Raw genomic sequence first — 20,852 nt, 5'->3', positions numbered from 1 at the left:
AGGGAGAAGGAGCGTCCATCACTAGTGAGACAGGGAGAAGGAGCGTCCATCACTAGTGAGACAGGGAGAAGGAGCGTCCATCTCTAGTGAGACAGGGAGAAGGAGCGTCCGTCACTAGTGAGACAGGGAGAAGGAGCGTCCATCACTAGTGAGGCAAGGAGAAGGAGCGTCCATCACTAGTGAGGCAGGGAGAAGGAGCGTTCATCACTAGTGAGGCAGGGAGAGGGAGCGTCCATCACTAGTGAGACAGGGAGAAGGAGCGTCCATCACTAGTGAGACAGGGAGAAGGAGCGTCTATCACTAGTGAGGCAGGGAGAAGGAGCGTTCATCACTAGTGAGGCAGGGAGAGGGAGCGTCCATCATTAGTGAGACAGGGAGAAGGAGCGTCCATCACTAGTGAGGCAGGGAGAAGGAGCGTCCATCACTAGTGAGACAGGGAGAAGGAGCGTCCATCACTAGTGAGACAGGGAGAAGGAGCGTCCATCACTAGTGAGACAGGGAGAAGGAGCGTCCATCTCTAGTGAGACAGGGAGAAGGAGCGTCCATCACTAGTGAGACAGGGAGATGGAGTGTCCATCACTAGTGAGGCAGGGAGAAGGAGCGTCCATCACTAGTGAGGCAGGGAGAGGGAGCGTCCATCACTAGTGAGACAGGGAGAAGGAGCGTCCATCACTAGTGAGGCAGGGAGAGGGAGCGTCCATCACTAGTGAGACAGGGAGAAGGAGCGTTCATCACTAGTGAGGCAGGGAGAGGGAGCGTCCATCATTAGTGAGACAGGGAGAAGGAGTGTCCATCACTAGTGAGGCAGGGAGAAGGAGCGTCCATCACTAGTGAGACAGGGAGAAGGAGCGTCCATCACTAGTGAGACAGGGAGAAGGAGCGTCCATCACTAGTGAGACAGGGAGAAGGAGCGTCCATCACTAGTGAGACAGGGAGAAGGAGCGTCCATCTCTAGTGAGACAGGGAGAGGGAGCGTCCATCACTAGTGAGGCAGGGAGAAGGAGCGTCCATCACTAGTGAGGCAGGGAGAGGGAGCATCCATCACTAGTGAGACAGGGAGAAGGAGCGTCCATCACTAGTGAGACAGGGAGAAGGAGCGTCCATCACTAGTGAGACAGGGAGAAGGAGCGTCCATCTCTAGTGAGACAGGGAGAGGGAGCGTCCATCACTAGTGAGGCAGGGAGAAGGAGCGTCCATCACTAGTGAGGCAGGGAGAAGGAGCGTTCATCACTAGTGAGGCAGGGAGAGGGAGCGTCCATCACTAGTGAGACAGGGAGAAGGAGCGTCCATCACTAGTGAGACAGGGAGAAGGAGCGTTCATCACTAGTGAGGCAGGGAGAGGGAGCGTCCATCATTAGTGAGACAGGGAGAAGGAGTGTCCATCACTAGTGAGGCAGGGAGAAGGAGCATCCATCACTAGTGAGGCAGGGAGAAGGAGTGTCCATCACTAGTGAGACTGGGAGAAGGATTGTCCATCACTAGTGAGACAGGGAGAAGGAGAGTCCATCACTAGTGAGGCTGGGAGAAGGAGCATTCATCACTAGTGAGGCAGGGAGAGGGAGCATCCATCATTAGTGAGACAGGGAGAAGGAGTGTCCATCACTAGTGAGGAAGGAGAGGGAGCGTCCATCATTAGTGAGACAGGGAGAAGGAGTGTCCATCACTAGTGAGGCAGGGAGAAGGAGCGTCCATCACTAGTGAGACAGGGAGAAGGAGCGTTCATCACTAGTGAGCCAGGGAGAAGGAGTGTCTATCTCTAGTGAGGCAGGGAGAAGGAGAGTCCATCACTAGTGAGGCAGGGAGGAGTGTCCATCATTAGTGAGGCAGGGGGAAGGAGCGTCCAATACTAGTGAGACAAGGAAAAGGAGTGTCCATCACTAGTGAGACAGGGAGAAGGAGTGTCCATCACTAGTGAGATGGGAAGAAGGATTGTCTATCACTAGTGATACAAGGAGAAAGAGTGTCCATCACTAGTGAGACAGGGAGAAGGAGTGTCCATCACTAGTGAGACAGGGAGAAGGAGAGTCCATCACTAGTGAGGCAGGGAGAAGGAGTGTCCATCACTAGTGAGGCAGGGAGAAAGAGTGTCCATCAGTAGTGGGGCATGGGGAAGGACTGTCCATCACTATGAGACAGGGAGAAGGAGAGTCCATTACACTGCCCACTAGTTGTTTCATGCATAAAGTTATCAGTTCACAACTATAAATGAAGAGATCTGAATCAGTTCACAACTATATAGGAAGAAATCTGAATTTTACATAACATCATTTAATCCACTGTATGGACTTCTGGTGACCTTGACATTCAACAACTATAGTACATTCAATGATCCCGCCTTACTTGAACGTCAGCATCCACTGCTTTCTAGTAAAGGAAGTTTTTACTTTAGTCTTTTAAAGAAAAATTTGCTGTGCTCACTTAGATATTTGAATTACAAAATGAGGTTCCATTTTCAGTAAGCTGTAGGTTTTAAATGAGTTCTTTTGAAACACTCCACTGAGATGGGGCCCTATGCCTATCATCGAGAGTAACCCACCACACTCACCAGCAAGGCCTTTAACTCCTGCATGACTTAGTCCCTCACTTACTCCCACAGCCTTGCTTATCTGCCCACATAATCATCTTGGGGAAAAACAGAAGCTCTGCACTTAAGAGGTTGTTTTTCAAGTTATATGAGATGTCAACTATGTGCACAAGCTTATCTAATGAATCACACAACCAAAGGTTTTCCCTTTCAGCACTGCCTTTCTGTTCTCTCCATCATTTCAGCAGAAGGACTTTGTCGAAACAGTCACATAGTAAGACACCACAGCCTAAAGTCTGCATGTCACAATTGCCTGTACCCTGCCACTGTACCTTCCATAGACACACACGTCTTCCTGCTCTCGCAATGGCTGTAAACACAAACACTTTTATTTCAACCAACATGTGTGAAGCACAGAAACAGCTCAAAAACCATTTAAGCAGATATTATTTTCATTTTATAGGTGAGAAATCTGAATTTTACATAACATCAGATACCTGGACTCCAAGGCAGAGAGTGAGTATGTATGTGTGCTTTACTGTTTGCTGTGGTTAACAACTCATAAAACTTATCTTCCTAACTTGTAAGGGTATGTTGCAGTAGTGTTTACTATATGTATAGGTATGCAATGGAACTCTAGAACTTTTTCAGTTTGTATACTGAAAAATTATATTCATTGAACAACTGCCTTTTCCTACAGTCCTTTGCTCCCTAGCAAACACTCAACTTTTTGTTTCAATGCTGATAACTTAAGATGTCTCATGTAAGTGGAATCATGCAGTATGTGTCTTTTTGAGACCGTATTTTTAAATATTATATTAGTGAAGTCTACAAATAGAGTATAATTTAAATGTTTAAAGGTCGCTGGTTTTAATTGTTTTCTACCAAGAAAGGATAGCATATAAGATGGCTGTATTGGTAGCTGCCTAAGGAAAGTCTTACAAACCTTCCTTCATCTACAATGTCATAAAGGAGAAGTAGCCATGGGGAAAACCTTTCCAAGGAACAGGGGATGAGGTAGTAACCAACACAATAAACTGTATTTTTCAAGTTCAATATTTACAAGTTAGGAAATTATGATATAAAAATAGCAGCTACACAGATGCCCTTGACATTATAAGACACATTGCCCAAATCTTATTATAAGGCATTTGTCAAAAATATTTTCCCTAGTCAATTAATTTTAGACACATTACTGATATGACAAACAATTTTAACTGTTTATCTGTTCAGAGAAGCAAATATGCTATATGTCTCATTCAAAAATGTCCAAAGAGTTATTTCAAGATTATTTCTGCATGTAAAAGAAATGATGCCATTATATGATAGAAGCCTATATCACAACAAGCAGAATGAAATGCCATAAAGATTGGAATAAGTAGCCAACTATGATGGCACACGTCTGTAACACCAGCATTCAGAAAGCTGAAACAGGAAAACTGAGTCTGACATCTGCCTGAATTATGTCATAATACCTAGTTTCGAAACAAAGACTAGATTGAGAAATGCTCCCATTTAACCTTCAGCAAAGGTACCTTAAGCAAAACAAGCTCTTTCCCTACCTGTACAAAAACTTTCTGGAGTAGTCCTCGACGTTCTGCTAGAGGTAGCTCATTCTGTGCACCTCCAACTGCCTCAGGCACATGTGGAAGGTCAAAAAACAGATACAAACATTTAACCAGGGTGGAAGGCACTGACATCGTTGTCATGCAGTCCACGGTTTTCTGGAAAACAAACCAATAAAAGTGAATCGATAGACAGATGTGTACTACTGTGATTGGCATAGCCAAATAACCTCAAAAGTTGCACCAGAAAATTATGTGTCATTTTTAGATGCATACAAGAATCAAAATATGACTTCACACTAAGAAACATTCTATTTGTCATTTGGACAAATTTGCTTTCATCAGACATTGAGACTGGTTTGCTGGCTATATGGTGAGTTATTTATTAAGTTTGATGTTGGGTGAGAAATATCTTGCTCTGCTGAACATAAACTTTAGCAATTTAAGAAAGATATAATTATCACAAGTGGTCAAACTACTTAAGTTGCCTGTCTCTCATATTTTTCTGTGTTATAAATAGATATCATTATATGTAAATTTTAGGGCAAATGTGATGGCTACATAACATTATAAATTAAAGAATCCAGCCCTGGTGGCACAGGCCTATGATCCCAGCTGTTCAGGTGGCTGAGCAGGAGTATCCCAAGTTCAAAGTCTACCTGGGCTACAGAGTGACCTCAAGTTCAACCTGGTTAATTTAGTGAGACATTTTCACAAAACTAAAAACTAAAAGAAGAACTAGGCATATACTTCAGTAGTAAAGTGTTTGCCTAGCAAGTCCTGAGTATAATACCAGTACCACAAAACTAACTCACTCACTCAGATAGATGGACCCTAAGCACTAAATTGTGTATTATATTATTTTTGCTATCTCTTTTATTTTTATTTTTATTCAGAGGTTCTTAGACCTGAGAGGGATAGACATCCCTGAAACAAATGTGTCTTTATTATATTTTCCAAGAACTACAGAGGAAGAAAGTAACAATCTCATAAGAACATTTCCGATATGAGTGAATATGAATCCACGTATTATTGAATAATGACCCAAATTTCCATAGCAAAGTGTGGCATGGAGTCCTACAGCACTAAGGATGGACAGACTGGCATTATATTTCAATTCATTTACTTTCTCGTCAGGCATATTAGTGGAGTGTCCAAGGCATGTCAGGCAGTACACAGAAAGTTGGCCACACAAATCCCAATCACCCCACCTTTCAACAGGCCATAGTTTAGTACCATTAGGAGATCCATGAGACCTCTGACAATGGTAGTCCACATATCCTAATAGAAATGGGGATAGTCTACATGGTCTGGAATAAAATAGAAAATCATATGGAATTTTTTAAAAAAGGATGGGAAAAAAATCACCTGAAGACACAGAGTAAAGTCAGTGCACAATCTACACCTTCCAAAATGGCTGACTTCTGAAAAGCCATGGTAATGGCTAACCTTTAAAGAAGTGTCCAATGCTCAAAAAGGTATAAGGCTGAGCATGTTACATACACGATCATATTTATTCCTATTGTGTGGCAGATGCTATCACTATATGATTCTTACTTTACAAAGAAAGCACAAGAGGTCCATCCTGTGTACTCCCTGCTCTGGCCCACAGAGCTGGGTGCACGGCTCACAGAAGGCGTATGCTCAATAACGGCCTGTGGAGTAGCTTGAATGTATTTTGCTGCTGAGACACCCAACTAAATATTACAAACAAAAATGTGATAGAGCCAGAATTCAGAAAAGTGGCAAGTAGTACCACAGATCACAAATTAGTATAGAGTCAGAAGGTGATGGTAATAGGGGACCTAATACAAAAAGCCTCCTGAACTAATGCAATCTTGCAGTGACAGGGAGCAGCCAGCTCCACCAGCAATCCCTCACAAGGTCTGGCCCCTGTCTACACACCCACTCAAGTCCTCTGCTCTACCCACCTACCTCCAACTTTCCTTAGTTCCTTGTCTTTCCTCCAACCCTCATTCTCAAAATGGTTTAGCTCTCTTATTTCTATTGCCAAAGGGAACTATACATACCCCATTATTGTGTTTGATGATATTAGCTTTATTTTATCTTTATCATATACTAGTGGAGTCATGACTACATTTCAGTTATCTCTGTATCTCACTGGTACCAAAGAAAGTGGCACTCAAACAAAAACAGCAGCTAAAAGCCCCATAATGAACTGCTTTTTAAATGCATCATTTTCCAGTGAAATTATCATGAGCTTTCTCTTCCCACCATGCAGAGTTGTAAGGATTTTCATTTTCATCTCATTACTGATAGACTTAAAGTAGCGTTTGACACCCACACTGGTATTTGGCAACATTTATAATTGTCTTAAGTGTTAGGCTCCTGCTGATCTTTTCTTACATTTTCCTTTAATTATTTTTGAGACTGGCTCTCATTATGTATGCCAGGCTGGATTCACACATGTGTTCTTCCTCCCTCAGCTTGATGAGCACTGGGATTACAGGTAAACATGACCAGATCAGGCTCTTTCCTTACATGTGCGAGGCTGTCTACACATCCATGCAGTTTAAGTTCATCTACATTGACTATTTCTATTTTTTCAGGTGTTATAGCATGACCCAGTCCATTGACCAATGGGAAGGAGACATAAATACACATAAATAAATATTTATATATGTAAATATATAAAGTATATAAATGTATCAATTAAAGTTAATATTATGCGCACAGTAAATATTGATAGTCTTTGCATGTTATGAGTGTGGTGTGAATGCATGTGAGCTCACCTGTGAATGGGTGCACATGTGTATGTATGCATGTGGAGACCAGAGGTTGACCTCAGGTGTCTTTTTTGATAGTACCCCATCATATTTATTAAGACAGGGTCTCTCATTTTAACTCAGAGCTCACCATTCTGGCCTACCTAACCAGCTTGTTTCAAGAATACTCTATCTTCACCTCCCAAGTGTTGGGATGATAGGTGAACTTCCATGCTTACTGGGCATTTACATGGGTGCTACTGGTCTGAACTACTTTAGCGACTGAGTCAACACCCCAGTCCCTAAGGTTTAAAGCTTGTTTGTTTGTTTGCTTGCTTTGCTTTTGAGGCAAAGTCTCACCATAATTCAGGCTGACCTGGCACTGTATAACTAAGCTGGACTCAAAGTCACGAGGATCTCTCTACCTCAGCTTCCTGAGTACTAACCAGGATTTATATAGGCATGAGCCAGCATGCCTGGCTTCACTTTAAAATTTTAATAGCAAATTAATAATATGTTACTGTAAACTAAACTGGCGCTACAGTACAGTGTACCATCAGCAACACACAGAACTGAGATGTTCTGCTACTCGTCCGTACAGACAGGGAAACATCTGAACAATCATGTCTTTAGGACTGACTATCTGACCCCTCACCTGCCTGAAACGGCATGGTTTTCTGGGATGCAGAGCTTCCTGCTGTCAAATACTCAACCACTGAGCTATGGCTTGGATGCAGGGCTTCCTATTCTGAAATTTAAAAGTCCCCACTCATGTAAAACCAGGACAAGTTGACCTTGACAATTACTGAAGTAAAACAAATAAATAGGCACACAAAAGCATCAAACTACAAAGAATATAGAGACCATTCCAAGGAAGAAAATGCAAAGATGAACTACTCTGACCGGGTAACTAGTTTCAGCATATAATTACTTAGTATGCAGTTTCTACTTAGTATCACCACAGTGTGACTAATGCCATGGTCACCTGCACAATTTACATTTTAAATGACATACAATGTTTCAAAGTCCACTGAATTTATACAACAGATATCTCAAAGATGAGACTGGCATATACTTTGGTAGGTCATTATACTCTACAATTTGAATACACTTCCTCATCCCAGGAACATCAAAGGTCTAAAAACCATGTGACCAAACAGCTCATCAATAAATACATTTGACATTTAATAAGTCAAATACATAGAGTGGATTTAGGGGAAATAAAAAGTAGTCTCTAAAATACACTAAATGCGAAAGTAACATACATTATCCTGAAAATGTTAATAGTCTGTAGTTTTCATAAAATTCCGAAATATTTAAATGGGTCCCATGCCACATATTCCTTATTAGTTGAGTGATGCTAGACGAATGACCATTTTTCTAAGCCAGAATTTTTCCTGAAATGAGCTATTCAAGTCTTGGGTAAGCCTCATGCACATGTAGCTGTGGGCTATTTGCCTCTAACCACAAGTAGTCCATCTTCTTGCCTAGGAATGTTTACATCCATGACAACGTGACACAGATGCTGTGACATGGTAAACTAATATGTATTACAAGATGACAAGGCTGGACAACCCTCTGAACTATGCACTTCCTCACAAGTGCATGAAACAATAAACTCCTCATTAATGAGAAATACATCAAGTCAAGTTTTAGAAGAATCGGTAAAACAGAAACGATTATCACATCTAGAATCATATCCTCTTTGGATATGATGATAAATGCAATATCACAATCCCCCAAGCAGGAAATCACTGAAAATGACTGAGTTAACCAACAGAGAAACTAAGAGCTCACCTGACCAGACGATGCCAACAAATTAATTGTTGTCAGAAGCATCCAGCCTCTACTAGCCTCTTCACTCTGATTGATCTCCAGGAACTGGACTATGGCCCGACTTGCAGCCTCTATAAAGCCAAAGGAAAGTCATTAAGTTGGGAAGAATCACTTACAATCCTAAAATCTCCTGGGGTAATGGAACATCATTTAAGCACATATCTTATACCAGCAGTATTTTGTACTCTATATGAAAAAAATTAAATGTGGTCTTTTAATAATTATCTAGATAGACAGATGATAGATAGTCCATAATAGCATTAATGCAAAAATTTAAAAACCTACTTTATAGAAAAGTATGTGGTGAACTTATCAAAAACCTTTATCTCAGAAAAATAAAATTTGAGCTACACCTGCCTGGAGATCAAGTACACATTTGTCCAGGGACTGGACAGAGAAAGGGTATGGAGAGATAGGAAAACAGTATTCTAACATGTAGCAATTAAGACAAAGAACTGTAGTGTTGTTCCAGAATGGTGTGCTGTTTTAAAAAAAATATTCCTTCAGAAGAAGAGCCTAGTATTAACAGTAATTTAAAAAAAAAATAGCTTAATTATGAAGGAAGGCAAGTTGCAGAGCATATTTGGCTCTGGCTAAGGAGGAACAAGTGAATTTCATGAGGGAAGTAGAAAGGGTCACTCCAGGACTAGTGGTCTAGTGATGATGAAGGCCAAGGAGACTGTGGGAAGTTGCCTGAGTAATAACCACAGAGATTACCTGACGGCTGGCAGTAGAACCAGAGACAAGTGAGTTCTATGAAAGTCGTTTACAGAATCTTTAAAATAAATCCGCTTGAATAAGTATTTAGAGAAGTGAAAATGCAGAAATCTCTAAACAGCCATATAATTTTATCAGCACAGTTTGCCAGTTTTATATTAACATAAGAAAAGAATAAAAATTTTGTCAAAAGGGCTAGAGAAATGGTTCAGTGGTTAAAAGTGCTTGCTTAAAACTGTTATAAAGGAAGTTCAAACTGTTCACTATGAACTAACTGGATATGATACTAACATATACTTAAGACACTCCACCAAGAAGCAGGAAATACCAGAAAACTAGAAAGAGGCTATCAGTGAGGGAAGACAGGGGAGGACTTAAGGAGCAGGTATAGTAGGTAAGGACAGAGGCAGACTACTGGGACAGAAATGTTCTAAGGGGAGGGAGTGGATGGGAGAATAAGCCATATGAAAACCTACTTCTTTGCTAGCTAATAATATGTATGTTAAAAAAGGTATCTTATGTAATTGGATAATGTTGTTTCCAGAAGACAACGATTATTATTAGAAAAATTTCAGTGCCAAGGGTGTGAATACCTTCCAGGGAGCTATTGCCATGGAGGCCACTGATGCCTCCAAAATATGGCAGGCTATTGCCAAGGCTCTTGGTTGCCCACCAGAACTAAAAGGTACGACCCTACTGCGGAAGACTCCACATGCTGGGGCTGCAGGGCACTGAGAAATCAAGCTGTAGCTGAGCTGGAAGCCTCCTCCCTGTTGACTAGCTGTCAGAGTGCTGGGAAGAGCTATGCAGTCTGTTGGGAGAGAAAAGTCACCAATGTGATTAACCAGCAAAGGACTCTGAAAGCTTTACTGTTGGCCAGTTAGGCCAAATGTGTTAACTGGTGTAGTGGTGGCAAGTCTGCTATGGGGAAAACCAAATGCTCTCTGATTGGAGCAGAGGCCTGCTCTATGACAGGGAGTTCCTGCCTGGTACTGAAAGCCCATGTCTAAGGGTGGGAGTATCATAAGCCCTAGTGAGGGAACCTACTACTGTTGTCTATCTAAATGGATAGACTAGCCATATATTATAGATGGAAATGTTTATGCCCATAGATTAATGCTACTCTAGCTTTTGGCTAGAGAAATTTCTCATTTCAGATGGTGGTGACCACTGAGGTAATTCAAAACTCATCAAAGTGCTGAGAAGAAGCAGTGGAGCATCCGGCATTAAGTGAGACTTCTCTGTCACATCCTCCAAGGCTCAGGGAACACTGTGGGTAAGGTGGCAAAAACAATTTGAGAGCCAAAGAAAGTGGAAGAGTACAATGCTGTCTTCCAGACACAAAGTGGCCTTCATATTCATGACCCCACGGTGGCTGACACTACCTACACAAGACCTGCACAAGGGAAAAAATGATGACATCAAAACAGATGAGAGACTAGTTGGAAAGAAGGGATTCCATGGAGGGGGGATTTGGGAGGTGAAAAAGGAAGGATGGTGAGAGGTGATTATGATCATGGTATATTGTTTCTATGTATGGGAGTTGTCAGTAAAAAAGTTTTTTTTTCTTAAAGCAGGAAATAGAACATAATTTAGATTATTTTAGATGCATTGTGTTTCTTCTCTGTAACACAGTCAAAACTGTTTCCTTAAACAACTGAATTTAAAACATACATCTGAGCCTTTCCTGGCCATTCCCCATCTTCACATACTTCCGACTGAAGAATTTTTTTGTGGGGGGGGGGTTGGGGTACAGTCTCTCTGTAGCCCAGGAAGACATGGAATTCTCTATGTAGTCTCAGGCTGGTCTCAAACTCACAGTGATCCACCTACCTCTGCCTCCCAAGGGGTGAGATTAAAAGCGTGTACCACCATGCCTAGCTTTCTTTGGTTTCTTTTGAGGTAGTCTCTCACCGTAGCCGGGGCTGTCTAGCTGCTAAGAGATTTGAAGAAAGTGTCTAAATACATGTGTGCTGGAAAACAGTGGCCAAAAGAAGCATGGCTTATTTTTAATAGCGTAATATGTTATAGTAGCTGAGATTACTGTATTCCTGTATTTATTATTTTATAGTCTCTTGTCCTTCTCTAGAAAATAACCCAAACCTGGCATGGTGGTGCACACCTTTGATCCCAGAACAAGGTTAAGAGGTCTGTTGTGAGTTCTAAGGCAGGGGCTATAGAGTGAGTTTCAGGTCAAACCTAGACCAGAGTGTGAATTTACTTAAAAAAAAAAAAAAAAAAAAAAAACATGGAAGGAAGGGAGGGAAAGAGGGAGGGAAAGAGGGAGGAAGGGAGGGAAGGAAGACAATGGTAGGAACAGACCCTTTTTTAAGCCTTGCCTGGTACCTCCTGAGCGCTTCATTGGCACTAAGCAATCACTCAGGAAATTATCTACTAAATACTAGATACGAGGAAAATAACCTAACAAAGTGGCACTTTTGGATCAGCCACTTAAGTCCATCAAGAAGTATAGACTTACAATAGGTAGGAAGGGCTCCTTTAAGTTAGGAAGAAAGGGATACAAACAGAGCAATGAATTTGACTGAAAACTTTGTGAAGAAATTACATAGAAAAAAAAAAATGAGATCCACTCAGAAACCGACTTTAGCAAAGGCGGTTTAATAGCATTGGTAAAAACTGATTTTCAAGTAATTATTGCAAACTTACAAAGAAACCAACAATTTGACGGAGCTAAAAACCTGCATGTGCTCCTTTCCTTGACAACAGTTAAATACCGATAAGGAAGACAGCATTGAGTTAGTCTTGAGTTACTAACAGTCTTGACCAAAGGGCTCTTCATAACTTGGCAACTTTTATTTAAATTGTATATTTCCAACCGCATAACTCCACATCTTTAAGAAACTACCTGAAGTGTTCAAATTACCAAATCCAGGTAAATCTATGTAATAAAATTTTATTTCACATACAACTGATTACAAAAATATCTGCTCTACATCTTCTATACTACTGCATGACAGAGGGAGAGACAGGAGTCTAAGGAAGTGCATATACCTGAAGTTAAGAGAAATAAAGTCGTCTTGTTATAGACGTCAAAAATCTATAGCTATGACACACTTTCAATGAAATTGGACTTAACACTATTAACAGTAAAAGAACTCTGATCCCAGGGTGTGATAGCACACATCTTCAATGCCAGCAATGGAGCCTTAAGTCTGCCCCGAGTTTAAGGACAGCTTGGGGCTATGAAGTGAGTTCCAAGTTGGCCTGAACTAGAGATAGTGCTTTGAGGGGAGAAAAAAAAAAAGTAGAAAACAAAACTTTGAAAACAACACACACACATAAAAAAGCAAAAGAAAACTGGGCATATACATATTTTTACTACTATTTAAAATACTGTCAGCTATAGCAATAGGTGCTAATGCTTATTTTGAAACCATGTCAGGTGTGGTGAGGCAGGCCTTTCATCCCAGCACTTGGGAGGCAGAGGTAGGAGGATCACAGTAATAAGTTCAAGGCCAAACTGAGATTACATAGTGAATTCCAGTTCAGCCTGGGCTAAAGTAAGACCCTACCTCAAAAACAAAACAAAACAAAGCAAACAAATAAAAAAATTTTGAGAACCAAAATATCAAAAATGTATTTTTGGTATGAACTGATGTACTTTGGGTTTGTTATTTACAAGGATGGACATTTATATGTGAAGGGTGTGTGTCTATTTTACTGTTTGCTTTGTCTTTGACACAGTGTCTCACATAGCCAAAGCTGGCATTAAACTCACTATACAGCTGGCCTTGCCCTCCTGACCCCGCCTCTGCCTCTTGAGTGCTGCTGGGATTACAGGGGTGGACTACTGAGCCAAGCAAGGGTGCATTCCTCTTATTCTGGCTGACAGTGAACATTCAGGGTTTCCTTACAACAAGACAACTTAACAGCCAAAATGGCAATGCCCTACAAATCACTCTACCATGTACAACAGACTGGTATACCAAATAAATAAAGTAATGAGTGTGAGAATAGTCCAAAAAGACCCAAGATTGAACAGTCCTTCACCCATGCCTGCTTCATATCACCGTCAATGCCAACAATTACTCTTTCTAAGGAGAAAGTGGAAAAGACCTCAATTACATCAGCAGTAATGAGCTATTTTTTACTTGGTTAAATCATATGTTCACACAGGTAAGAGATGCGGATAAATTTTGTGGCTGAATGAAATAGGGAAGTCCCAAACCCCACTGACAAAAGAAATTATCTCAGGCTAGAAAGATGGCTTAGAGATTAAAGGTGCTTGTTTGCAAACCCTGATAGCCTGGGTTCGATTTCACAGTACTCAAGAAATGCCAGGTGCACAAAGTGGCATGTGCATCTGGTTTTCATTTGTAACAGCTAGAGGCCCTGGTGTATCCAAACACACTCTCCCCCCCCCCCCCCGTGTGTGTGTGTGTGTGTGTGTTTGTGTCTGTCTGTCTCTCACTTTCAAATAAATAAATAAATAAATATTTTTAAAAGAAATTATTTCTACCCAACAAATGTGCTCAGAATAACTATTATTTTCATCTACCAATTTCAATAGGTTGTATTTCATAGGACATCAAAGGGATTCTCCACTTTTAATTTTAAGTGAAATAGCTTGTTTTAAATGAATGCAGCCCTTGAAGCAATATTAAAATGTCCTGGGCTGGGGAGATGGCTCACTGGTTAAAGGTGCTTACCTTGCAAAGCCTGAAGGCCAGTGTTCAATTCCCCAGTGCCATGAAAAGCTAGATACGCATAGTAGCATAAGCACGTGGAGTTTGTTTACAGTGGCAAAAGGATATATAGCATGCCTATACCCACTCTCTCACTCATTCTCTATGCGTGCGTCTGCTCACAAAGAAATTAAAATATCTTTAGAAATTTAGATCTGAGCTGGAGATGTAGCTCAATGGGGGGGGGGGGGAGTATCACTTCTACTCACAAGCATTGTATAAGGGCCATTTTAATTCAATGATATTTAACAAATATAAATTTAATAATGAATTAAGGATTGAAAAGTTAGTGAATGAGTTATTAATAGTAGGCAGAGGCTGGCAGGAAGGGAAATGAGGAGTTACAATTTCTCAGGTAGTTCATGCAGGATAAAAACCATTTTAGTGATGTGCTATTCCACATGGGAGTTATAGTTAACAATACCATATGTATTCTAGACTTAAAATATATTGAGTGTACCTCATGATACATGTTCTTAAAAAATATTTTATTTTTATTTATTTATTTGAGAGAGAAAGATATGCAGAAATAGGCAGGTAGAGAGACAGAGAGAGAAAGGGTGCTCCAGGGCCTCTAGCCACTGCAAACAAACTTCAGATGTGTGTGCCCCATGTGCATCTGGCTTACATGGGTCCTGGGGAGTTGAACCTGGGTCCTTTGGCTTTGCAGGCAAGTGCCTTAACTGGTAAGCCATCTCTCCAGCACATGATACATGTTTTAACCACAATAGAAATAAAAATTAAATATGAGTCAAGTAGTTTGGGGACAACCTAGATCTGGAAATTCAAAATGTTTTTATTAAAAAAACACAAATGGTCAAAAAGATTTCCATGAGCCAGATGTAGGGATGAAGGGTTGTAATAACTGCACTAGGAGGATAAGTGAAGAGGACTGCTAGATTGAGATGGGCCTGAGCGTGGGCTACAGCTGCTAGGCAAGTCTCAGATATACAGCAAGACCCTGTCTCATAGTGCTTACACATGCGCGCACATACACACACACAAATAACCCCCACAAAATTGACATGAAAATATTTATCAAATGAGGAGATACTCCAATTATGTTTTTCTCAATTAAAATCAGTAAGACTGGCTCTTTTTCCAAGTCTTGAGGGATGGCATGAAGCAGAAAAATTCTAGGTTAAAAAATAAATCAGTAAAAGTTTATCAAATATGTAATGCATAGCAAGCATCCTCCTGTATGCTCATGAAGCAGAACGACAATAAAATTTAATAAGTAACTACATGAGACTTCCAGATGGATACAAAGATAAGCCCATGAGTGAACAGACACTAACCTGTGCAAGCTACAGGACGGAAGACTTACCTGAGACAGTGCAGGGCGCCTGAGACCAGGTATTATTTTTGTAACTGCCTATGAATCTATCGCTATTTCAAAATTATAAGACAAAACAATGCTTGTGCTAACTATTGCTATAACCACGAATGAGACCTTGGGTCTGGAGAGATGGCTAAGTGGTTAAGGCACTTGCCTGCAAAGCCTAACGAACTGAGTTCAGTTCCCCTATGTAAAGCCAGATATACAAATAGCACATGCATCTGGAGTTCATGTGCAACAACAGGAGGTCCTACCACATCTATTCTCTCCGTCTCTCCCTCTTTCTCCTCCTCTCTTCCTTCTTCTGTCTCCCTCTGCTTGAAAATAAAGAAATTATTTTTTTTAAGCATGAGACCTTTTTTCTATTTAAGGCATTTTCCATCATACCACCAACACTGTCTAATGAGTACAAATCACTGATGCACTAAGAAAACAAATCGTTAGTAAAGCATAATTTCTTTCTACAAACAGGGAAGATCAGACTTTTTTTTAAGACAGCAACAATGAAGCCAACAAAATTAAGTCCTGAGAACTTTTCTTCTAATCTAGGGTGTCCTTCAAGAAACTGTAGGGGGTTGCTGGGAGGCTGAAGACATGGCTTAGTGATAAAAGTAACTGCCTGCGAAGGCTGGGGACTCAGGTTTCATTTCCCAGTACCCACGTAAGCCCAATGCACAAAGTGGCACATGTTTTGGGAGTTCGTTTCTAGTGGCTACAGGCACTGGCATGCATGCCCATTCTCTCTCTCTCAGATCTCTCTTTATCCCTCTCTCTCAAATAAATAAATAAAATATTTAAAAAAAAAATAGAAATTGTGGAGCTGTAAAGATGGCTCAACAGTTAAAGGCACTTGCTTGCAAAGCCTGAAGACCCAGATACAATTTCCTGTACCCATATAAAGGCAAATGCACAAAGTGGCATGTGCATCTGGAGTTTGTTTGCAATGGCAGGAGGCCCAGGCATGTCTATACTCTCTCTGACTCTCTATGTTCCCAATAAATAGAAAGAAGGGAGGGAGGGAAGGAGGAAAGAAGGAAAGAGGGAAGGAAGGAGGAAAGGAAGGATAAAGAGAAGGAGAAAGAGAAGATAAGTAAGCAGGGAGTGAGTGAGGGAGAAAGAAAGAAAGAAAGAAAGAAAGAAAGAAAGAAAGAAAGAAAGAAAGAAAGAAAGAAAGAAAGAAAGAAAGAGAAAGAAAGAAAAAGGAAGGAAGGAAGGAAGGAAGGAAGGAAGGAAGGAAGGAAGGAAGGAAGGAAGGAAGGAAGGAAGGAAGGAAGGAAGGGAAAGAAAAGAAGTTACAATGTAGGAGTTAACATGTGACAGAGAAAGTTCCCTTCTTATCATTTGTTTAAAGTCGCTAAATATGCATAAACCACACACCTTTTACCAAATTTTCACTTCCACAAGAGTAACTGAGACAAAGAAGATGAAAAGAGATGCAGCCCCATTTTCAGTGGAGGAGAAAGCAGACTATACCTTTTTCATGTATTGCACATATAACTAAAACCATCTCAGTTCTCCACACACACATCAAATCACACAAAGTACTTCTGGGTAAGGAAACTGGTCCTCAGTTTAAAAACACTTGAATAGCTCTTTCCCCAAAGACTGCATAATGGGTTCTTGCCAGGGTGACATCTCTGAACAGGCCTCTCTGCTCTCTCCTGACATGCAGTGTGGTGGTGTGAGCCTCGCCCGCACACCGTGCTGGATGAGGATGGGGTGCTGGGGGAGGCAACAAGGGCCCTCATGATGAGATCAGCACACACAGTAGGAAAGAACTCCGAGAATAGGCTCTTTCTCTCTTCCATGTGAAGACACAGTCTGCAAGCCTGAAAGAGTTCTCTCCAGAACACCAGCCTAAGCCCCTGTCCCCAGACTTCCAGTCGCCAAAGCTGTAAGAAACCAAACTTTGGTGGTTTAAGCTCGCAGGTTCAGGTTACTTTGTTATATGACCCCAGAAATGCTAACTTGTGGCATAATGAAAAAAACACAAACACACACACTCCTCTCTCTCTTGCGCTCCCTCTCCCTCTCCCTCTCCCTCTCAGATGGAAAACAATAGTCCAGAAGAGTAAAAGTGTTTCAGATAACAGGCATCAAGAAGCATGTCATGACACAAGGAAGTGTGACTTGCTGCAAGCTGAGATTCAGACACACTGAGGTGGATTACCTCAAGTAGAGGACCACAGCACAAGCCCGGTCGTCCTCAGAGACTACAGCACAGCTGGCTGCGTTTACAGTTCAGAAAGGAAACAAGAAAAGAAGGCAGGCGTGGTGAGAGAGAGCCACTGGAAGCGGCAGTGGTACTGAAGGATCAGCTCTGAGCAGAACTACTACTGTTGAAAGCTGATGCTGAAAGCAAGAGAACATGACCGTAAACAAGGGATTGGGGCAGGTGAATGAGATCCACGTGCCAACAACAAGATCTATGCTCCTTCATTTCGGGAGAACTCTAAAAGAATTATCTCTTCAACAAGTCAGTCCACATGTGGCTTGCCTCTGTGAGTACCTGTAGATTTGTTCGATGCTCTCCTTCGAATTTCTGTCACCATTAGTCGTGAGACTTGCGTTGTGAACTGCAGAAGATCAGAAAACTTTTCTGTCATTGTATTTGGTGGAGCATTTCCAAAAACCTGTGGATGACAGAAACCATTTTTAATGAACCAATGTTGCCCTTTTGTTTCTTTAATTCTCAATTTCAAAGTGTGGCACAGCTTTATGATTGAGTCAGGAAGTGTGAGTTACATTCAAAACTTATGCTAGTCAATAGACCACATCTGGCCACATGCCCTTTTCCATACTAATCTACTGAACACATAATTAAGAAATAACATCTAGCACTGGGCATGGTGGTGACACACCTTTAATCCCAGCACTTGGGAGGCAGAGGTAGGAGGATTGCAGTGAGTTCAAGGCCACCCTGAGACTACATAGTGAATTCTAGGAGAGCCTGAACTAGAGTGAAACCCTACTTCAAAAAAGAAAGAAAGAAAGAACATCTAGGGCTGGAGAGATGGCTTAGCAGTTAAGGCACTTGCCTGCAAAGCCTAAGGAAAAAAGTTCAATTTCCCAGTACCCGTGTAAGCCACATGGTGGCACATGCACTTAGAATTCATTTCCAGTGGCTAGAGGCCCTAGCATGTCCAATGTCTCTAACTGACTTTTTCTCTTTCTAAATAAATAAGTATAATTTTAAAAAATTAACTAAAATCTAAAAGCCAAAAAAAGGTAAGTCTAAATCAATCTCCCTAAAAAACTTTGGAATACATAAGCATCCTTTGGAGAAATGTCAACAACAAACTTAGGAGGTAGAGAAAGAGATAAGATTATTTGACAGACTCTCACACTACATGGAAAGAGCAGAAACTGACTAATGCCACATCTCAGACTGAACACAGAATTCCCCAACCTCATTTTACATTTCATTATTTTTATATCTAACCACAACCTTCTTGAAAACAAGACTATTGTGAAAATGACACAGATAAGCAAAGGGAATAGAAAGCTCATAAAATAAACTCGTTTTCAACAAAAGTTTCATACAAATGAATTTTAGAGTAAATAATTCTTTTAATATTTTATTTTTATTTATTTATTTGACACACACACGGGGGGGGGGGAGAAAGGGAATGGTTGTGTCAGGGCCTCTAGCTGCTGCAAACAAACTCCAGACACATATGCCCTTGTGCATCTGGCTTACATGGGTCCTGGGGACTCGAACCTGGGTCCTTTGGCTTTGCAGGCAAGCACCTTAACTGCTAAGCCATCCCTCCAGGCCACAATAAGCAATTCTTAAAGATAACCCTAATGGACCATCATAAGACAGAAAACAGTATTTTGGTGGCTATATAACTAGATGTATCTTGAAATATTATTTTAAAAATTGTTCTTTACAGTTGAAGGTAAACATTTTCCTTTAAGCTGTCATAATACCTCTCCATTATGGCACAGCAGTTTGTATTACTACTGCTCAAATGTCACTACAAAGGGATTAAATGTAATTTATGCATCCTTAGACTCCTTCCCAGGCCAGCAGCCTGCCTTTTGTAGGAATGCTCCTAAACAAGGCTGCTTGCTTACACACGGACTGTTCCCACGACTAAACAGTAGAGGCTGTTGAAGAAGCCTGACAGGAAAGCCTGAGTGCACAAGCTAAAAGCAACAACGAGAAGCGCACTGCACAGTACACCTATAATCCTGGCAGTGGAAAGCTGGAAGAGGATGATGGCAAGGCAGAGGCCGGTTGAGGCTATGTAGTAAGACACTATTGCAAAGCAAAAGCAAGGGCTAGAGAGATGGCTCAGTGGTTAAGGCACTTGCTTGCAAGGCCTGACAACCTGGGTTCTATTCCCATAGTAACCAGGTTAGCCAGATTACAAAGTGGTGCATGTGTTTGGAGTTTGTTTGCAGTGACAAGAGGCCCTGGCATGGCCATTCTCTCTCTCTCTCTCCATACACATAAATAAATAAAAATATTTTTTTAAAAAAAACTAGGTATTGTGATGCATGCCTTTCATCCCAGAATTTGGGAGGCAGAGGTAGGAGGATTGGTGCCAGCCTGAGACTACATAGTGAATTCCAAGTCAGCCTGGGCTAGAGCAAGAGACCTTACCTTGAAAAACCAACAACAATAATGACAATAACAACAACAAAAAGCAAACCAAAAAAGTAGGGAAAAAAATAACCAAGCTAATAAAATCTCAAGGCTAAAGAAATGAAGTTCTAAAACAAACAAACAAAACAGACATATGTACTTTCCTTGTTTTGGTCACAAATATTTTTTGTTTATTTTTATTTCTTTGAAACCAACAGAGAAGGAGGGATAGAGAGAGAGAAAGACAGAGAATGGGTATGCCAGGGCATCCAGCCACCGCAAATGAACTCCAGATGCATGCACCCCCTTGTGCAACTGGCTAATGTGGGTCCTGGGGAATCGAGCCTCGAACAGGGGTCCTTAGGCTTCACAGGCAAGCACTTAACCGCTAAGTCATCTCTCCAGTCTTTGGTCACAAATTTTACCTCAATATTCAAAAGCAAAAACCTAGTCAGTCATATACCTGTAGTCACTCACATCATCTGATAAGACACACATATCAAATATATATTACATGTATATTTCATACGAAGTTATAAAACTTTATTCCAAGTAGCGATGCAACTCCCTACAATATCTTTTTAGTAGAAAATGTTTAATACAGCCCAACAATAGACACTTTTTATAAATTCTTCAAATTAAGTGGAAACAATAACCAAAAACTAATTCTACATGGTTACTAGTGTTGAGGAATATCATCTGTTCAATTAACTAGGCAAAGCTGGACTTCTCAATGCTATCAGAGAACAAACTGCTTTTCAAGAACTTCTCAATAAGTATTATTTCTAAAGATATTCTGTACTCGAGTTAAATCTGTCACCTGCTAAATAAGACCCATAACCCCC

The 20,852-nt window shown here is 41.0% G+C and overlaps 1 protein-coding gene across 6 annotated transcripts in view; it reads right to left on the bottom strand.

Moving 5' to 3' along the window:
* Window positions 1-20,852, bottom strand: part of Wdfy3 (WD repeat and FYVE domain containing 3) — a 250,165-nt gene that overhangs the window by 162,862 nt on the left and 66,451 nt on the right. For all 6 annotated transcript variants that reach the window (XM_004661584.2, XM_004661585.2, XM_045143336.1 and 3 more), the window contains exons 3-5: window positions 17,923-18,046; window positions 8,613-8,722; window positions 4,087-4,248 (exon numbers count right to left, since the gene is read on the bottom strand). In XM_004661584.2, coding sequence (XP_004661641.2) covers window positions 4,087-4,248; window positions 8,613-8,722; window positions 17,923-18,046 — 396 coding nt within the window. The remainder of the gene's footprint in view (window positions 1-4,086; window positions 4,249-8,612; window positions 8,723-17,922; window positions 18,047-20,852) is intronic.

This window comes from Jaculus jaculus, chromosome 2, assembly GCF_020740685.1.
Source record: "Jaculus jaculus isolate mJacJac1 chromosome 2, mJacJac1.mat.Y.cur, whole genome shotgun sequence".
NCBI classification, from domain to species: domain Eukaryota; kingdom Metazoa; phylum Chordata; class Mammalia; order Rodentia; family Dipodidae; genus Jaculus; species Jaculus jaculus.
Note: the sequence above shows the minus strand (reverse complement) of the source record. Positions and strands in the feature narration are given on the sequence as shown.